The 19,524-nt window shown below is 39.1% G+C and overlaps 1 protein-coding gene across 9 annotated transcripts in view; it reads right to left on the reverse strand.

Moving 5' to 3' along the window:
- gulp1a (GULP PTB domain containing engulfment adaptor 1a) overlaps window positions 1-19,524 on the reverse strand; it is a 92,802-nt gene that overhangs the window by 13,005 nt on the left and 60,273 nt on the right. For all 9 annotated transcript variants that reach the window (XM_080290533.1, XM_080290532.1, XM_080290540.1 and 6 more), the window contains 2 exons: window positions 18,727-18,807; window positions 2,824-2,885 (listed from right to left, as the gene is read on the reverse strand). In XM_080290533.1, coding sequence (XP_080146659.1) covers window positions 2,824-2,885; window positions 18,727-18,754 — 90 coding nt within the window. In that variant the 5' untranslated portion in view covers window positions 18,755-18,807. The remainder of the gene's footprint in view (window positions 1-2,823; window positions 2,886-18,726; window positions 18,808-19,524) is intronic.

Genomic DNA, 19,524 nt, shown 5'->3' on the forward strand with positions numbered 1-19,524 from the left:
AGAATAGAGTGGAGTAACACTTGTTCCTGACCAGTGCATTCTGGGCTGCGACTGGGGAGGTCTCACAAGGCAAACAGAGCTCGGAGGCTCATCCATCAACTGGTGCACGCAGCTGAAAACGAACCGGCCCTACCTCTCGTTGCCCGCAGAAAGAACTCACATTTTCAACTGCAGACACACACGTGTCAGCCTTGTGGCAGGTCTCAAGTGTTCACTCAGATGACACAACATAGAGCTCAGTTCCAACTCACCATCCATCCGGTGTTCACTCCTCCAAGCTGAAAGTTCTCAGATTTTTTTTTTTTTCTTATACACCTTCAGAAAGGGCAGGATCTGTGTTGTGCATAATTTAAGTGACTTGTGAATGTGACATGATTACTGATGAAAGACATGGCAAATCTAGCAGCTCACCTCTCAACATCCTCTTTCCTCTTTGAGCCCACAGGTCAATCACACTGAAGCTGCTCATAAAAAGCACCGTTAGAATTTGTATAACTGTCCGATCGGATCAAAGAACTGGCAGACCACCGAAATCAAAGCTCACTTCAGTCTCAGCAGTCGTCACTGCGTAAGAAGTTAAAGGTAATACATTTTAAAAACAGTGGACTTGGTTCTTAGCTGGGAAGTTGCTGCTGTGATTTACTGATGACAGCATAACGATTTAGCATGAATATAAAACTGCAGATCTGTTGTGATTGGTGTGGATGTAAAGATACTGCTGCAAATATCAGCGAGGGAGACTTCCTGTGTTACCTGTTCTACAATTGTTCTTAAAATTGAACTCAAACATGATCAATTAAAGTAATTTGATATAGATATTTTATTCCTCTTAGGAATACGTTTAGTAAATTACAAAAGAAGAAAACTCATCAGCGACAATCCACTTTGATAATAAATGAATCATTTCAGTCATTTTTCTAGCACAGATGGAAATAACTTTCAAATCTCTTTCCAGCTTCTTTTAATTTGCTTGTTTTACCAAAGGAACGATCACTTAATTGCGATTTCAGTGAACAAAAAACATGAAGTCCATCTTCTGTGTATTCCCAATTCAGTCTTTACCCGAAGGATCTTAAACCGTAAAACAGATGAACACGCTTGAATCAGCCATCAGTCACCAGTTTTAGTTCCAATTAGCTTATTATCACCTGCACGCAATACTAAAGTTATTTTTCAGCCTACATTTACACCAGGGGCATCATGGTGGGTGATGTATTGTTGCCAGAGATAAAGTTTAGGGGAGTGGCTACTTTGATTGGCAGGTGTTCTGAAAAGGAGCTGCAGTTTGTCGCTGTCTGCTAGGTCGCATTTAACAATATAAGATATTAGATCATGTTTTTGATGCCGTTTCAAAACATTTATAGTTATTTTTGTCTACTGTGTGGTGTAGTTCCTCCAAGAAATTCAGATTTTATTGAGTCAAATTCTAGTATTTTCTTGTTATATCACAGTTAGGATTTGATCTCAGGTTCAGTTCATGAAAGTTTTGAAGTGCCGTCAAATCGAAATGATTGAAGTTATCAAAGATTTTACGTCTTTGTCAACGTTTGAAAATAAAGAAAAAGGGTTCATTTTCTTGAGGCTAAAAGAGAGCTCTCTCTCTCTGCTCTAACTATCTGGCACATTGTTCAGTGAACTGCTAACTGAGCTTATTTTTACAGTACTGAGTGCTTGAAACCTGGGAGATCATGCCAAGCACATTCCCAGCACCCCCCCCCCCAATTCCTTCACTGATGAGTCCTTTACTCAGATCTCAGCAAATTTAACCAGACGGGGATCTCATCACTCAAAGCAATACAGCGAGTATAGGAACTGACAATGTGCTTTGATTTTAGAGATGTGCCTTCTGCCGGCTTCCTTTGCTTCTTTGCTGCATGCAGGAAGGGAGCTTCAGCAGTTTGCAGGGATATTTTGGAGGCAGTCTTGGAGCTCCACCTCCGTTCCAGCATCGCATTTGTGAAGCACAAGAATGTAGGCCGACAGATTTTGTGCCTCATAGGAGGAAAACTCTGTCGAAATGAAGCAGAAAACCAGCTTGACAGGGGAGTCCTCCCCAAGGGACACAGTCCCTCCTTCCAGGGGTGTTTGCTGGATATTTGAAAAACACCTTTTTTTCCCCAGTGTTTTATAGCAGATCCTGATTCCAGGCAAGCCTGAGAGCCATTTCATTACAAGTTAGTCCTGCATCAGATCCAAAGTTCTTACCTATTTTGACGTGTGCATGTGCCACTTTACTTAAATCCCCCTCTGTTCACACACTCATTAAAAATAAACAAATCAAGAAGGCTAAAAGACAGAGTCTCCTTCAAATTAAACTTTGATGAGGAAGATTTCCTTCCCCGCATCACAGCACCAAGAGACAACAGCTGCTATGAGAGACGAATACAACGGTATCAATTTTTTGACAGTACTTGAGGTGTGTGGGCAGGGAATTAATTTAAACACCATTAAAAATCCAAATTATTGTTACATTGAGGAGAGGGGCTGAGGTTTATCAGCCGTCTCTGTCAGGAATTTTTATGCAGCCTCAACCTAAAACAATGCATCTATGGGCAGTGAAGCTCATTTGCTGGACAATACCAGAGAGTGCAATGAAAGGCCTGGTGCTTATCAGGGGAACTGCATTGTGGGACACACAGACAGAGAGATTTAACAGGCATGACTGGAGGGAATAAACACAGACAAAGGTGGGAGCCACAAAAGAACAGACTTCTTTTTCAACTTGCAATAAAAGTGTCGCAGTTCTTCGCTGTTTCATTATTTTGCAGTCGCCCTGCTCTGACAGAGTTCATTAAAATGTAGCAGGCAAAGAGAGATACCTACCTTGGCATTGTAGGCTATGTAATGCTTGGCCAAAGCTTCTGGGGTGTGCATCCATGATTTATCTGAAATGATACAGACAGCTGACTCAGTATGACAGACTTAATCACCCAAGTTAATACAGTACAGGTACAATTAGCCACATGCATTCAGTGGTTAAATGTGAGGCAGTGAGTAGAAGAAATTAGCTGAACCTTTTAAAGAGGAAAAATGGAGAAAATTGGCTCATTCTGCGAGACGCAGTGCTTCTTTCCCATATATTCACACCTGGAAGCTTCACATCACAAGTACAGTTCACCGCCACACATGTGAGGGTCTAGCAGCATCACTGGAGCACCCTTTTAGGGGCATACCAATGAAAGCTAGGCAAGGGAAAATGCTGATTTTAATTTCACACCTCAAGTTATCCAACATGAAAGGTAATTGGACCTGTGACTTACTGGTCTAAATCCCGCTTCTCAAACTGTGTGTGCTTTGACTGAACGCAGCAAATTTCAGAGGCCGTGCACTGTATTCAATAAAAATGCAAACGCATGGAAGGAAACTGAGCCCGATGTGCTCTAGGTGGAGCAAATTAGAGGGGAGATGCATCTTTGCAAGTGGACAATGTTTCCATATCACATAAGTATGCGTGCCCTGTTACTCCACTTCAAAATATCAAAAAACAAGATAGAGAAGGTAAGGAGTGGAGGACCTAACGGAGCAGACACAGTGAGAGTGCATTTTACCAGTTAGCTACAGTTATCCAAGCAGACTATATAGAAAACCAGTCAGATTCTTTGTGTTGCTGTCACCTGAGTCGTCGCTAGGAAAAAGTATGTATTCCAAATGTGGACAGCCAGTAAGATGTTTTTGGAGGTTACTTGTCTCCAGAAGCAAGCAAACTAAAAGTGAAGTAGCAATTAAACTTTAAAAAGTGCGACGAAAACTAGAAATGAAGAACTTCAAAGTAAAAGCTGATTTTTTTTTTTTTTTAAGTGTTGGTAAGGCAGAGTTTTTACTTTGAAGGCAAGCAGTGTCTGTTACACATTTATTTAAATACAGCTCAGAAGTCAAAATAGCAACAGTTTACAGACAAGTAAACTGTTGCTTTCATACAAACAACAGGCGACCACAGAAGTCTGCTTGTATCCACAGAGATCACAAGGAGGTTTTTGGTGCAGCACCAGCATTTTACTTACGCTACATGTCTGAGTTTACTTGCTACTCATGTTAAGCAAACTGAGCAAACTGGGTAGCTTGGCTGCCCTCTGTTCAAACACTTATTTGTGTTTTTAGTTTATTAAGTTTGGTGGTTTGGGTACATGTCAGAGTGTGGTAGTAGATTACATCTCTGGTCTCATCATTTGCGAATGTTGTTAGCTAGGTGAACTCGTAACTTGTGTGGTGTTTAGCCACATTAGTTACAATCAGTACAAGGGCGTCTCTCTTCAGTTGTAGGTGGTTACCTGTTTGTTTGATTGCTTCAATTCCTGATAGCTCATTTTGTACATCAGAGACCAAATTAGAGTTAGAAAGACAATAAAATTTGGTATAATTTGGGGTCCACATGCCACTGCATGCAGTGTTTGGTTTCTCAGTAAGATCCACTCTTCACTGTGATACCCAGTTTAAACACAGCAACCCGGTGACCGTCAAAATATTTAAGCTGAGGCCTGACAAGCTGTATGCGCTGGCTGATTGCATATTCTATCAAACACCTATGGGTTTACATAGCCTGGAAATAAACTGTGAAATTCACACAAAATAAATAAATTTGCCTTCCATACTCCTTAAAGCATCTAATTTAATAATCCTGCATTTACCATAACATAATTTTAACCGTTTTTTAGACATGTGGCAGCTTTTGAAACATCAGTAAATCCTTAAATAAATAATATTTGTTTACATAGAGCATGGAGTATTTTGTCTGTGGTGCTTTGATGAAAAGTGACCAATAGGGTGGTCTGCTAATTTGTTCAGTATTGTCTTCGTTCTCTATTTGCAGAGCTAATCAAATGTGAAACTACACACAAATGGAACCATTTATTTTCAAATGGGTCCATCAGATAAAGGATTGCATAAAGTAATATCTTTTGCTAGCATTGGTTAAACTAAATTAGAACTTTAAAACACCATCTCTCTCAGCTGAAACACTACTCCAATGCCAATCAAAAGATAATCTGTGTTTAATCACTTGAGTTTTAGCACCGGTGTATTTGTTTGTTGGGCAAATCATCCCACAGTGCCTATAGTTAGTGATTTACAATTTGCCCTGGAGACAGTCTTTGAAGATTTACACCAACACAAAGTGAGCGGTGGTTCAGAGATCATTACAGGTCACTGATGACACAATCCAAAGCACCCACTATGCCATTTTCAGCATTTCTTAATCACCCACTGATTAAGGATTCTTTTCGCTTTTCATTTCCACATTCATAAACGGCTTATCGCCTCGTTAATGAATCTTGGGACAAAAGATGCATGACTGTGACCTTGGGGCCACTTGGCTCCTGTAGGTTGATTGCGTTAATCAAGACTTTGCAAGGTGCAAACGATGTGATGTCAACTTTACTGCGTCCTCTGCACAGGTACGCTAATTACTTTGTTTACATTCATGTGCTGGCTAAGTGGCTTGATGAATTTAAAGTCTGTTCTAATTAGTGTTAATGTGGTACACCGCATTTGTTTAATTGTGACTGCTTAGGGTTGCTAACCTACAATATTATTCTCAAAGAAACTTTGGCAAAAGAGTATGTAATATGTAATGACGAAATGTTTGGAAGATTTTTTGAGATTATACGTTTTAATTATAATAATTTATTTAGCAATTGTTTAAATTCACAGATTTAATGTGATGGATATTTACCTGCCAAAAACAAATACAAACTATTGTGAATGCGTAATATTTGACCATATGCTGTTAAAACTCAAACTAAATGGATGCAATACATTTAAAATAATCTGGGTTAACACGACTGACTATTTTTACAGCTGTAAGGCAAACTGTGTTGACTTGTTTGAGTAATTTTTGATGGGGAAATATGAATCACATTAAGTTTATTAAATTGTTTATTTTAAAATAAGCGCCCGTACTGTGTTTTCTATCCAAATGAATAGAAAACACAATACTGTGCAGAAGTCTTGAGCTACCCATCATTATCGGTACCAAGGAGGTTATCTTTTTGTAGGGTTTGCATGTCATTCAGTCATTCTGTCTGTTAACACGATAGTTCAAAAAGTTTTTAATAATTCTAAAATATCTGCTAGGTGTGCAGAGTGGGGTTATATTAACATCCATTAAAATTAGGCTTCCATCCACTGAGTTCTTCAAGGTCACCTTAATGATATATTGGTCAAAAGTTGACAAAAAAACCTTAGCACTAGACCGTAACTATAAGTGTGGTGCTTATTGTCAACATATATAGAAAGTGTTGTATAAGGATTTATAATATCCCGTCATATCTGACCTCTGACCTCTCCTTCAGTGTCAACAGACACATCTACAGGTCAAAGTGATATTAATGCCATATAGCACAATTTAAAACTGTTTCTTACTGCCAGTGCCTGTATTGAAATCTCATCTGCATGTAGTAAGTGATATATGGGGATTTGAAATATCACATTACCTTGGACCTTTGACCTCTTCATCAAGGTCAAATGAGGTCAAATGAGGTCAAATTGTCATAAATGGCTTTTATCTTCAAAACAGTGATTAAAATTAGTCTGTCTATGTTTGTATTAAGGAAATGATACTGGTGTATGGGCATCCAAATATCATGTTACATTTGACCTCTGACCTCACTTTCACATTCAAGTTGACCCCAAAATGTTTTCTTTCTTCAGTTGTCAAGAGAAAGAGAATGAGCTTGTTAGTTAGAAATATACTGTAGTATATTATTATATATCAAGCTCAAGTTATTAATGTCCTGGTATTTACAAAGAACTAATTTTATTTTAAAAAAAATGAAAAGAAAAATTAAAAACAATGAATGCTACAAATGTAATGTAATCCACATAGATAAAAAAAAAAGAAATACTAAAATAATTTAAACTAATAGCTCCAATTTACGCCAAATAAATTACTTTTATTACTGCATTTTGCAGTTATTTTTTGCTGCACTACTAGTATGTTTGAAAAAAATACAATATATACAGAAAAGAAGTAAATACTGGACAAAGAACAAGATTTGCACAATCTGACTGCTTCTTGTGTCCTCCTGTTTTGCTTCAGAGGAGCCAAAATTTCCTGTCATTTTTTGAGGTTTCACACCGTCTCATTCTGTTCTTACCTTATGCTGTACTGCCGCACATATATCCCATTTCCATGCAAAAGTTAAAGAAGTGATGGGTGGCTTGAAACTTTTCACAGTCCTGTACATGTAACTGAAATACAGGATCTTAAGAATTTAGACTAAAAAAGTTGATTTTATGCCTCTGCAATTCATTTTGATGGCAAACATGCCCACAGCCTTACAGCTAAACAACACTAACACATCAGTGTGGTGGTTTGTTTACAGTCTCCAGCACTGCACTGTGAACTTTTCTCTACTTAAACTGTATTCCTTCCAGGTTTACTTAACAGCTGTGCAATGAGATTAAACCTGCTTACACCTTGCAATGGCCTCCTCTAAAGCACAATCAATTTCCTAGTGGGAAGCTTGAATGAAAACTGACATAGGAATGAGGCGCCTCCTCCCTACTTTTACAGCAAACTCTAAATTGCAAGAAGGAGTCAAGAGAAAGGATGGAAGAGATGCTGTGCGGGCTGACACAGCCACATGGCGGGTAGGCTGGCATTATTTTAAGGTGTCAGCACACACTGCTCTTTGTGATGCTTTTTGTCTCTCTTTGCTGTTTAAAAATGGCAGCTATGTGAGCATGACAAAAACTGGCCACAGTGATGTGTACAGTTGAAATAACTGTTGGGGCGTGAGGAACAGTCGGGGAATCTGAAGGTCAACTTTGTGTGGATGAACTGTCAAGTGTTGGGTGGAGATGAGGGAAAATTTAAGGGCTGACAGCCGGAAAAGTGTCGCTGCTCCTCTGTCTCACAGTGTAATGTACTTTGGAGCGACAGGTTTTGTTGCATAAAGGTCACAAGTCCTTCATGCATGTTACACTGCAGCTCCAACCATTATTAACAAGAGCTGTCTTCACATATCTTTCGCATCATAGAATGATCTCCTTCAAAAACAATGCCTATTTTATACTTATTCCTGAGAATATGAGCCTGGGGATTTATTTTATAAATACATATGGACAGTTAGGGCCATGTCCGTAATAGGTCCTTGAAATTCTGCTGCTGTACACAACCCCAGTGGCTTTTACATGAAACTATTAAAATCTGAATGAAGTGCAGACCTTCAATTTTAATTCAACAGGTTTAATAAAAGGTACTGCATTAACTGTTTAGGGATAATAGACATTATTATACATACTGTCCCATTTTCAGAGGCTCAAAGTTAACTGGCCAATTGATTGCAAAGCAACTTTGTGGCCAGGTGATGCATGTTTCAACTGACAAGTTGAGGGGGAAAAAAAAAAGTCTATAGTTGATTTCAAAATGTTGAAATTGGTGGCCGTTGATTGGAAATCTCAAGAGGAGGTACAAATAGGTGTCAGTCTATTCATGCATAGGCTGAAAAAAACTAAATTAACATATCAGAGAGACAGCAAAAAAACTCAGGATTGACCAAACAGTTTCCTTCATTCTTAAAAACAAGGAATGAACCGGCTCGAAGGACCACAGAAAATATGTAAAGTGCATGGTGAGATGTCTTTATGGAAGGAAATATAAAGGTTTACAACAAGGTGCAAACACCACTGGTTACACTCAAGAACAGGAAGGCCAGATTAGACTCGACTTTAGCAGAAAAGCTCTACAGGAGTCTCGACTTCAAACACTGATTTGAAACATACCACATTATTTGTCAAACATGGCAGAGGCAATATTACAGGATGGGCATGTATGACTGCCAGTGAAACCTGGTGAGAATCTGGTGTTCAGCGGCGACAGGATGAATTCAGCTACACTCTCTGCTCACATTCACACAAATGCTGCATAACTGATTAGATGGTACTTCACAATAAGAATGGATAATGACCGAAAGCAAAGTACAATCCAAGAGAAGAAATGGCATATTCTTCAATGACCAAGTCCAGATCATACTATTCAGTTACGACAAAACTGAAGTGAAACCTTTTGAAGTAAAGCTTGAAATAACAAAAATGTAGACTGCATCACATCTTGATGGTTGGATTTAAAATCCAATGTGGCATTGTATCGCACAAGTAAGCATGCTGGTTGAAAAGGAGAAAAAAGAAAGAAGCTTTAAGTTCTAAGTATAATGAATTACTGTAAACAACTTCACCCAAAAGTGATCCACTATTGTTCCAGAATACTGCTTTATTTTCGAAAACTGCCTCTTGTTGAAAATCAATCGGCAAGCTGGTGAACTTGCAGCAGAAATACCGCCCATGAATGCCTGCTCTAATTACACAGAGTAGACAGATATAAATGGTTTAATCGTTGGACTAGAGTAAAAACAAAAGAAATAAACAACGTTTGCTTCTGGCTAAAAGTAAAATTTCACACTGAAATAATACAAAGAAGCAGCTTTGGAGAAGTGATGGTCCTCCACTGCAGGTTTCACTAATAATGATGAAGAAAAGAACAAAGAAAACAAAAGAAAAACAACCGAACACGAGATTGCCTGATAAACATTTTAATGTGGTGCACTGGAAGGAAACGAGACCAACACCCTTGTTGTCCAGCAGTTTCATCTAATACACCATTATCAAAAAAATCTCTTATCCACAAGCAAATAGTTGTATTTTACGATTTCTCACAGTTTCTTCATCTCAAGCTCTACTTTTAAAAAGTTCTTCATGTCAACAGTGTGAAGAAAAAAAATACTGCATTTACTTTATCAACTTTAAACTACACTGACTGAAATCCATGGATATGTTGCAAATAAAAATGCACCAGATACAATACAAGTACCTGTGGATTAAAATGGCCAGATAATGCGTTCACTATTCCTTCAATTGTTCTTAAATTTTAGGTTTTGCATTTACTTCTTATGTTCTCTTTGCATTTGGGCATTATTCATTTCATGCAATCTTGTTTGCTTCTGTATTTTATTTTATTTTTTTCTTTATTAAGTAATACAGAAATAAATACATTAATAGATGTGTACTTAGTGAAAAAAAAAAAGCAAATTTGAAAAGCACAGAAATTGTATTTTGCAATTTGCTGTTCAGTTCCTAGATCTATTTTTAAGATCTTTAATGTTGTATTTATGTATCAAGTGATTTAAATAGTGTGTCATTAAATTAAATCCAGGCTTTGTCTCTTGTTTTTCTGTGTAGAACTTTGCAAATATTGGCATTACAGCATAGAACATAAAAATAAATTCCTCCTATTAATAATATAATACAATGACTGTACTAAACCGGGAAAGACGCCGACGTCAGCTAGACCTTGAATTGGATAAGGGGTTTAAAAAAAACGGGTTGATGGGTGGATGGATGGATGTCTGTTACTACTAAAGCTAATTAGAAAAATAATGAAATGCTTAAGTCAAAAATTGCATGAAGTACTCTGGTCACAGAGAAACTGCCTAATATTCCTTGTCCTTGCCTTGTCGAGCTTGAGTGCCATGCTGTAAGTGCACTTTTTTTTTTTTTTTTTAATACGGCCACAAGACGAGTGCAGGCAATAGACTAATTCACTGCAGTGCTCAATCAATGACACACAATGAATGTGCTGGCTATGCACAGTTCTCCATCAAGCAGAAGACAACTTCAAATGGGCTCCAAGCAGACCTAAACCACAATTCTACTGCAGACTTGTGGGAGAGTGTTACGCTGAGATAAAGACTTGGAGAGTTTAAACTGTACTTCTCAAAAAGAAGTACAGTTTAGAATGTGGTGAGCTACATAAATGAAGTAAAACTGTTGCAATCACATGGGGACAGTAATTCTTCTGAGAAGAAATCTCTTGAGGTTTCGCCTTCATCATATACAGTACATTTGGGGAAATGGACAAAAATGTCACAACTGCCCTGCAATTTAATTCAAGTCAGTACCAACAACACTGCAATACAGTGCCTCAGAAATGAAAGCTCTCTGCAAGTACAAACTGAACATTACAAGGTTCACTGTGGTTTCATTATTGCAGAGCTACTGTACTGAAGTTAATTATGTTCTACAAATGCTTATGATTTTGTGTCAAGCTCCTGTAAATTATTGTAATACGACTCCTCCATTCTGCCAAAAAACTATGGGAACTGAATTTAAAATGAAGAGAAAACTGCAAATATTGACTGTAGGAAGAAAGCCCAGGCTCATTCAGAGCTAATGCAGATTTTAAGGCCAAAAAAGGAAACGCTTAAGGATCATGCAAATGGCCGTGCGGCTTTACAAAATAACACTGACAGAGCAGATGTTAAGGCAAGGACAATACAGCCTCTCCTCTCACACTGCAGTGTTCTCTCAGGACAAGGTAATCAGACATGCATGAATTAAACGGTTACTACTTATTTGTGCTCCGATCATATCGCAAACCAATAATGATGGCTTGTGTAATAGTTAGAGGGATCATTTCAGGAATGAACATCACTTGGACTGGTAATTATTTAGTCCAGCCATTCAGCTGTGATGGCCACAGCAAAATTAAAAAGCCCATCCATCCATATCTAATTTTCTATGTGGGTGCTTTCAGTTAAATATAATCATAATGGTGGATAAGGAAACATCTGACCATTTTTATAGCAACAATAAGAACAAATAGAACGCATGCACAATCCTCTTCTCATTAACTTTAGTTTATTATATGTTAGAGGATTCAGCAACTATCTGTAGCCATGTAGATATTGCAATAAAAGTCGTATTGCAGTTGGAATGATTGAGAACCTTCATTAACCAGCTGAGCTTCTGCAGAAATTTTGTTAAAGGTACTTTTGTGTAAAGCATTTCAAAGCCCTCATTTTAAAATGTTCAAAACCTTCTAAAATGAACTAAACCTTTCAACAGAGACCATAGCTTTTCCCCCGTGTTGTGATGCCTGTGTGTTGTGTTGCAGAGATATCAAGTGAAGTTGAAAGTGGTCCGCGCTGTCACAGGACAGTGCAGCAAATCGGTGCACTGTCCAACGCTCCGAGTCCAACAACGGTTTTCAAGCTTGTGTTACTTCACCATTTACACAGAATTTCTTTTTTTTTTTTATATATTTAATACAGAAATATTAGATTAGTTAGGAGTCATCTTTCAAAGTAGCATTGTAAAATTATTTCAAACATACAGATTGTAATGCTCATTAGGTTGGATCTAATGAGCTTAGCTACACTACTACTTTTTAGCAAAACACTCTTTCTGGTAAAAAATGCTTCTCAGGCACAAAGTGTCCCTTGATTTTGGTGTCATGAAGCATCGGATTACAGAAAAACTTAGCACGTATTACTGCTTTAAGTACTCTGTCACATTTAAACACAGTGGCTAAATGTCATTTTGTATTGTGCAGGGTTCATGTCTAGGGGACGTTTTAACCCAGAAAAACCAATGATATTTTCTTAAATGATGTAACTGCACCACCAATCGTTCTAGCTCCCAAAAGCAGTATGTCTCTTTTTTAAAAAGCACCACTTATCTCTTGGCCAGTCCATCAGGACACCTTTTGCCAGCAGGATTGGACAAAGCAACAATATTTGATGACAGGGTAAGAACATGTTCCGCATTAGAACCACAGAATAAACACACTGCCTTACATTTTTTTTTAAAGAAACCTATTGCTTTTATTTGATTAAAAATAATAAAAATTAGGGCTGGGCCATATCATACCATTCATGGTAATACCGGTATAATGTTAGGCAATGATAAGAAATGAAATATCGCAATAGAACATGGGTAAAACATTCATGCACCATGCCTTTGTTTTCATACGCACATGGCAGAAAAGGCATGGCGGCGACGGAAAATTAGAAGGGCGAAAGCGGATTGTTGAATGACAGATGAACCAGAATTGGTTCATCAATTGGTGCAACTTCAGTGGTGTGGAACTGGTGTGGCTTTCGTCCGACAGATACACACCAAAGCACAATTTATGGTAGAGCATGCAAGCGGGCCGTCGTTATTACCATGTTTTTTGGAAAATAAGTCGCTCTTAAAATCCTTGGATTTCTGACCAAACCAATTTTATGTGGTACACGGCGCTCGAAAATCTGTCAAATGTTTTAGTACGACTTTGCTAAGCTACGAAGCCGCACTGCTTGATGGGTTGTCGGAGCATTACGGCTATCGTAGGCAGGAGACTCAGAGTGATACATACTGTGCTTCAACATAATACCATATTGTGTGTGTATAACCTCTTTTTAAGTTTTGTGGATATTATACATGGTTATGCTGAGGATATGTCGGCCAATTTCCACTGGAAATGCCTTTTGGTTAAACTGTCAGTAAGGAATTTGCATTTGCACTGTTAATTTTTAGATAACTTTAATGCACATAAAAAACAGCTGCTTGTTTAAGTGAAAATACATTGATTTTTTTTTTGCACTACTAAAGTTGCGGAGTTGTAAAGTATTTTGTCTCACATCAATTATATCATCAGTTATATCATTATCGCAAATTTTCAAATATATATATATCGTGATAAATATTTTTGGCCATACTGCGCTGCCCTAATAACAATTTATGAGAATTTAATACTGGCAAATCAGAATTGTTGCTGCACTACGTGAGGTAACGTAAGTGCAGCTTGGTAAGTAAGAGTGGAGTACTTTGTTTGGTACTTTAACCACCCAGTGTTACAGTTAAATACTTCTTAATACTTGTTTTGTTATTTACTTCTTTTTTGCTCAACAGGATCCAAAACAACTAAATGGCACCATAAAACACATCCATCAAAATGACCATAAGGTGAAATCAACGTGTCTGTGCAACAAAATCTGAATTTCACTCAGGACCATCGAAATCACAAGGTGATCATATATTTTTATAAATTACTGGGAATGGAAATACCAGAGCAGTATGGCTTTGTTGAGGAATCAAATAACTCTTTTTCCTCTAACAGGCAACTGGAATGTTGGAAAGCCACATCAGCAAGTCTCAGCCAAAATAGAGCAGCGTCAGACAGCAATGGCATGGATTACCCATGAAGGTTTTCCCCATGAACACGGCATGAAAGGTGGAGATGAGGTGGAGGTGGGCTGCAAAGCAGCGTGCCAAGAAACGGCAACACTGAACGAGCTAATGCAGCTTAGAAAGCCCAGCCCAGAGATCTGTAACACTAAGATCAGCTGATCTGCTGGGATGGCGGCCGAGTAGTGTGGTTCCCCAGCTGCACCAAGGCCGATCAGCAAGCACTCCAGCGGGTGGTGAAAGAAGCTGGCAGAATTATTGGAACAAGTCTGCCAGAGATCAGTAATATCTTCCCCACTCGCTGTCTGAGGAGGGTGCACAGTATCCTGCGGGACCAACATCACCCTGCGCGCCACCTTTTCCATCTGCTGCCCTCAGGGAGAAGGTACAGGTCTATACAGGCCAGAACATCCAGACTGGCCAACAGCCTGTATCCACAGGCTGTGAGGCTCCTGAACTCTCTGCCCCCCTCTCACGGACAATAACCATATCCAACTTCTTAATAGCAATGAACTGGTCTGCATTGGTGCATCATATCTTTATTCTCTTCCCCCTCCTGCCCCCCCCCCTCTTTCTTAAATAGATAACTATCATATCTGATATCATATCTCACAGTACAATAATATTGAATGGGTTGCATTGTTGTATTTTGTCATGTTTCTCAGGTCTTTGTCTGAATTTCTACGAACATTATTGCTAAGGATTGTCTTATTGCATTGGAGTCACACTGGGTTAAATATGTACACTTGGGTTTTAAGGGGTATTTATTATTTTCTTCTTTTTTTTGGGTTGTATGGAAGCCCCAAACGCAATTTCATTGTTCTTGACAATGACAATAAATAAATAAATACATAAATACTATGACTTCCTGGCCTGCCCAAAATAACCCTATGCCCGACAGCAAACGCTGCCTACAGACAGGATTGCATTAGAAGTAATCAGCATTGAAGAGTTACACAGTCATCATTTTCAACGTCATGCCATCACTTAAAAAACTCAGTAGGATACAATGATGGTAAAAAAAAAAAAAAAAAAAAAGGTAAAATGGCCTGTATTTATATAGCGCTTTACTAGTCCCTAAGGACCCCAAAGCGCTTTACATATCCAGTCATCCACCCATTCACACACACATTCACACACTGGTGATGGCAAGCTACATTGTAGCCACAGCCAACCTGGTGGCCACCCATGGTTCCTAACAAGCTAAAAGAGCAATATTTTTAAGTGCTTCTCATAGAGTTCAACTCTTCAGTGCGAGTCACGTCCAGGACCATGGAGCAATCAGCACAGGAGATAAAAATGATCAAGATCCCTGCAGGTAATACCTGCTAGACGTGTTTGCGCCCACAAAACGCAGGCCTACACAGAGACAACAAAGATAAATCAGTGTGGTGGACCAGTTTTTGGTGCCAGCTGCCAGCCAAAAGAGCCAGAGGCAGACAGGACAGGTGCAGAAACAGAAGAAAGCTGTTGGATAATGTGTTGACTATTGATGTCAACTACTACAAATTAAAAAGTGACAGAAAAAACAGCTAACACGATGTAAACCTTTCTTGTGTATAAATTCAAATGGCGACACAAAAATCCAAAGATGATAATTGAACGGAGCGATGTCATCAACAACAAGAGGCAATTATCCTCTTTCAGTCACATTAAGACCTCAGCAAAGACTGAATAATTCATTCCAACGTGAAATCACTGGCGAACTTTTGTTCAGCTCATGCAGGAGGCTGCCGGGCTGCAGATGAAATATTGCACATCCGCTGATATTTAGGATTGATGGAAATGTATTAAGCACAGCTGTGCTCAGATTATTAGGAGACAGAGGAAGTCATGTTCCCAAAGGAGTCACAAACCTCACATCTTCCTCTTATTCTCATTATAGGATTTTTATTTCGATCACTTAAAAGGTACCGGTTAATTCAAACATTCATTCCACGCCTTCATTCACATTTTTGTCTAAGGATATTTTAAGGATAAAGCCGGAGGTGACATTAAAGCTGTTTATCAACATTCGGTCTGGCTTGCAAAAGGAAGTCTGCAGCATCAAGGTCCATGGAACATGAATGCAAGCGGTGAAATATACCGTGCACACACATGACTGGATGTAGATACTTTTTTCAATATTTTGGTTCATGCTCTTTGCATTTATCTTTTCGGGAGGGGAAAGCTTTTATCATATACTGTGAATTCTTGAACCTCTTGGCACCATCTGCTAAAGTCTGACAGTAACAAGTGTTGCAGAAATTCAATCTGCAGAGAAGCCTAAGGGTCAGGCATCTGTTGCTACTCTGATGTAATAGTGCATGGTGGAGGTCAGAAAGCTGCTGTCCTTCTGTTTAGTGAAAAAGCTTTAGCACGCTGTTATGGCAGACACGTAAAAGGATGAACCATTTAGAGCTGTAAGAAGTTAAAAACAAGTGGTCAGTTTGACCGTCTGCCCGTGAGCATGTTTGCCTTCTCTGTGACTGATTTTCCTTTTAGCAGCAGCCCTCTCCTGTCTGCTTTGAGTCCTTCACACCGTGCCTTCGGATGACTTTAATTCATTTTTTTCATCATTCCTGCACACGTGCATGTTTATGCTGAAAACCACAGGAATTAAATAAAAATGTAGCAGCATTTCCGCTCCATGCAATTATAAATGGAAATTTTATGTGAGCTGAGGCCCTTGCAAAAACCTTCGCAAACAGTAGTGAAGGGGGGGGGAAGTGAATTAAAACCAAATATCATTAAAGCCCGGCACACCACCTGGGCCCCGGACACTTTTCCTCAACGCTGTCCAAGGCTTCTCCAGGTCTGATGATTCACACCAGAGGGAGCGGGACAGATGGTGGTAAACACATCAAGCTGTTTGGCAAACGGCAGTCCCAAATATCTCCTCCTCTGCATTTGGGAAGGGTCACTTCGAGACTCGGGAGTGTTGCACAACCCTCATAACTGTCTAACGCTGCAGAGACAGGAACTATACGTGCTGTCGTGACTGCCTAATTCTGCTGTTTTGTTGTCCTCTGTGGCTTTGTGCTAATGAATAATTTGATGTTTTTGTTGATCTATCGCAGCCAACATTTGTCGAACAGCGTTTTGAAGCTGCACGGTTCATCATTTTCGTCTTAAACATGAAATCATTTCATCAGAGAAAATAATAAACATTAACATCAGTCAGTTTGTTTATTTTATTTATTTTTTGCGGGGAGCTTTTCAAGCGTGAAGACTTTATAGTGCTGCCAAACTGATGAACTGCACGCAGGAAAAATTTACCATGGCAGCCCTACAGTTGAGCCTCACCGAAAAAGATTTCTGCACATGATTCACTGAATGATTCCAAAAGCTTCCAAAGCTTGATAAACAAAACCATAACAGTGAGGGCTTCGTCCAGATAAAGCTGCTTGGTCTTTCTTATCTCCTGCCATGGCATCTGAAGAATTTCTTCTCATTGTTTCTGAGACAAAGAGCCAAAATATGTTTTAAAAATATCTTTTAAAGAAAGAACATACCAGTGGTTGAGCATGTTTAAACCAAGCTTTCCCTTCAGAGATACTGTAGCTTTCTTGAAATAAAGAAATACCCAAGTGACATCACCGCGTCATAGATCTACATTCCTAACTCTTAGTAACTGGGACTTGGATCTCTTGTTGTTTAAGTTTGCAGGGCTGATATCCAAGATATATAGTGGCTTGCAAGAGTATTTGGCCCCCTTGACCTTTTCCACATTTTGTCACATTACAGCTACAAACATGAATCAATTTTATTGGAATTCCACGTGAAAGACCAATACAAAGTGGTGCACACGTGAGAAGTGGAACAAAAATCATACATGATTCCAAACATTTTTTACAAATAAATAACTGCAAAGTGGGGTGTGCATAATTATTCAGCCCCCTGAGTCAGTACTTTGTAGAACCACCTTTTGCTGCCACTGTAAGTAGGTGGGATGCACTATATATTCTGCAACATAGCATCCTCCTCAGAGTAGCATACACATTTTTCTAAAGCTTCAACAACAGCTGCTGTCTGTCTGTCTTTTCCAGCTTTCTCAGTGGTCCAATGATAGAGCTTCAGAGATCCCTCGTGTTGCCATTTTTCCAGCCTCACAGCTTGCTTCACTACCCCACCCACAGTCTGCTTCAAACCAGTGTGAGAACCTACTGACTGATCTGCTAACTAAGAAGCATCAGCCAAATTTAGGTGGCTACTGGATGTAGCTGGGATAATAGGAAGTCCTGATCGGGATATTGTTTATCCACTCTCCTGTTCCACATTTTGGTCACTGTTTGTGGCATCCTCAGACAGTAGCAGATGCTTTCAATGTCCTCCAATCTGAGCTTAACATAATACTTTTCCTGTCCCATTCAATGCAACTAACTCTCAAAGTTTCTATAACATTCACAAAGGATTTGTATTTCCTGTTGGGTTCTCTAGTGTCACCGCCATGTAACAACAGAATGGAAACACCTCACTTCAGCATTTGAATGCACCACCAGGAAGGATTCCCAGATCTCTCTGAAACAAAAACCAGTGTGGGCGTGTGTTTCATTATGATGCATTATTTATGCTGAGGGTGTTTAAAGTCTCTGTGAGTTGATTATGGTTGTGTACTGAAATGAACTGAATCCAAAGATGCCCTGAAAGGTAGGAAAGACTGTGTAACACCACTGGCACAGTGCTTTGAGGTATACCCTGCCCACTCACACAGTTGATGGTACACATTGTTTGTTGTTAAACATCCTCAATGTCAGACATAGCTCAGGTTTATGAGCTACACAAGCGGCAGATATGTGTGCTCACCTTTTTTCCTGTTGAAGGCGCGGTTCATAGTGGAAACTGTGTGTCTCTGTGGTCCCTCCTGAATATCTGCCAATATTCCACCTGGAAAAGCAGCAGGGAGACGCGAGTTAAAAATGGTTTCCACCACAAGCATTCAGCAAAAGACAGAAAGTCGAAAAAACAAACAGTCTAAAGTTTTCTTTGAAAAAAGAAAAGGAGAGAATAATCCCACCCTCTTAGAGTGAGGCAACCATTTGCTGTCAGAAAGTGTAAAAATTTAACTCTCAGTGTCTCTGCGTTACATTTGTTTACCATGGAGCCACGTCATTCTCATCTCATCTGTGGAGTCTTTAACAGAACTCACTGTTCTTGCTGTTTAACGGTACAAGTTGTGTGTAAAAGAATGGCAATTTGTACCAAAGGGAAGCAACAAAGCTGCACGGTAAAACGCTGCATTGTTTACCGTGATCCTCTTACAGGCGCTGGCATTAATGTTCAAATCTTTTCAGCAGAACTAGGGCAAATTTTTCAGCTAAGCAAATGCACACATACACACGTTTGTTTGTTTAGCTGTTACTAATCATCTCCAGGTTTTTATTACATTATAGAAAGACAAAGAACCAAAAGGATTTGAGTAATACTGATAATGGATAAAGTAAGAGATGATGTGAAACATGGATAAAAGTCAGATTTCATCCTTCTTTCTTTAAACCTACTGTAGCTGCAGTAATGCATGCGGGAACGCGTCCAAACAGACAAACTGTACAGTACATTGACATTGCTACCTCACAAAAACAAAAGTAGTGATTTCTTTTGGGA

This window comes from Astatotilapia calliptera, chromosome 16 (genome assembly GCF_964374335.1).
Source record: "Astatotilapia calliptera chromosome 16, fAstCal68.1, whole genome shotgun sequence".
In the NCBI taxonomy this organism is placed as follows: Eukaryota; Metazoa; Chordata; class Actinopteri; order Cichliformes; family Cichlidae; genus Astatotilapia; species Astatotilapia calliptera.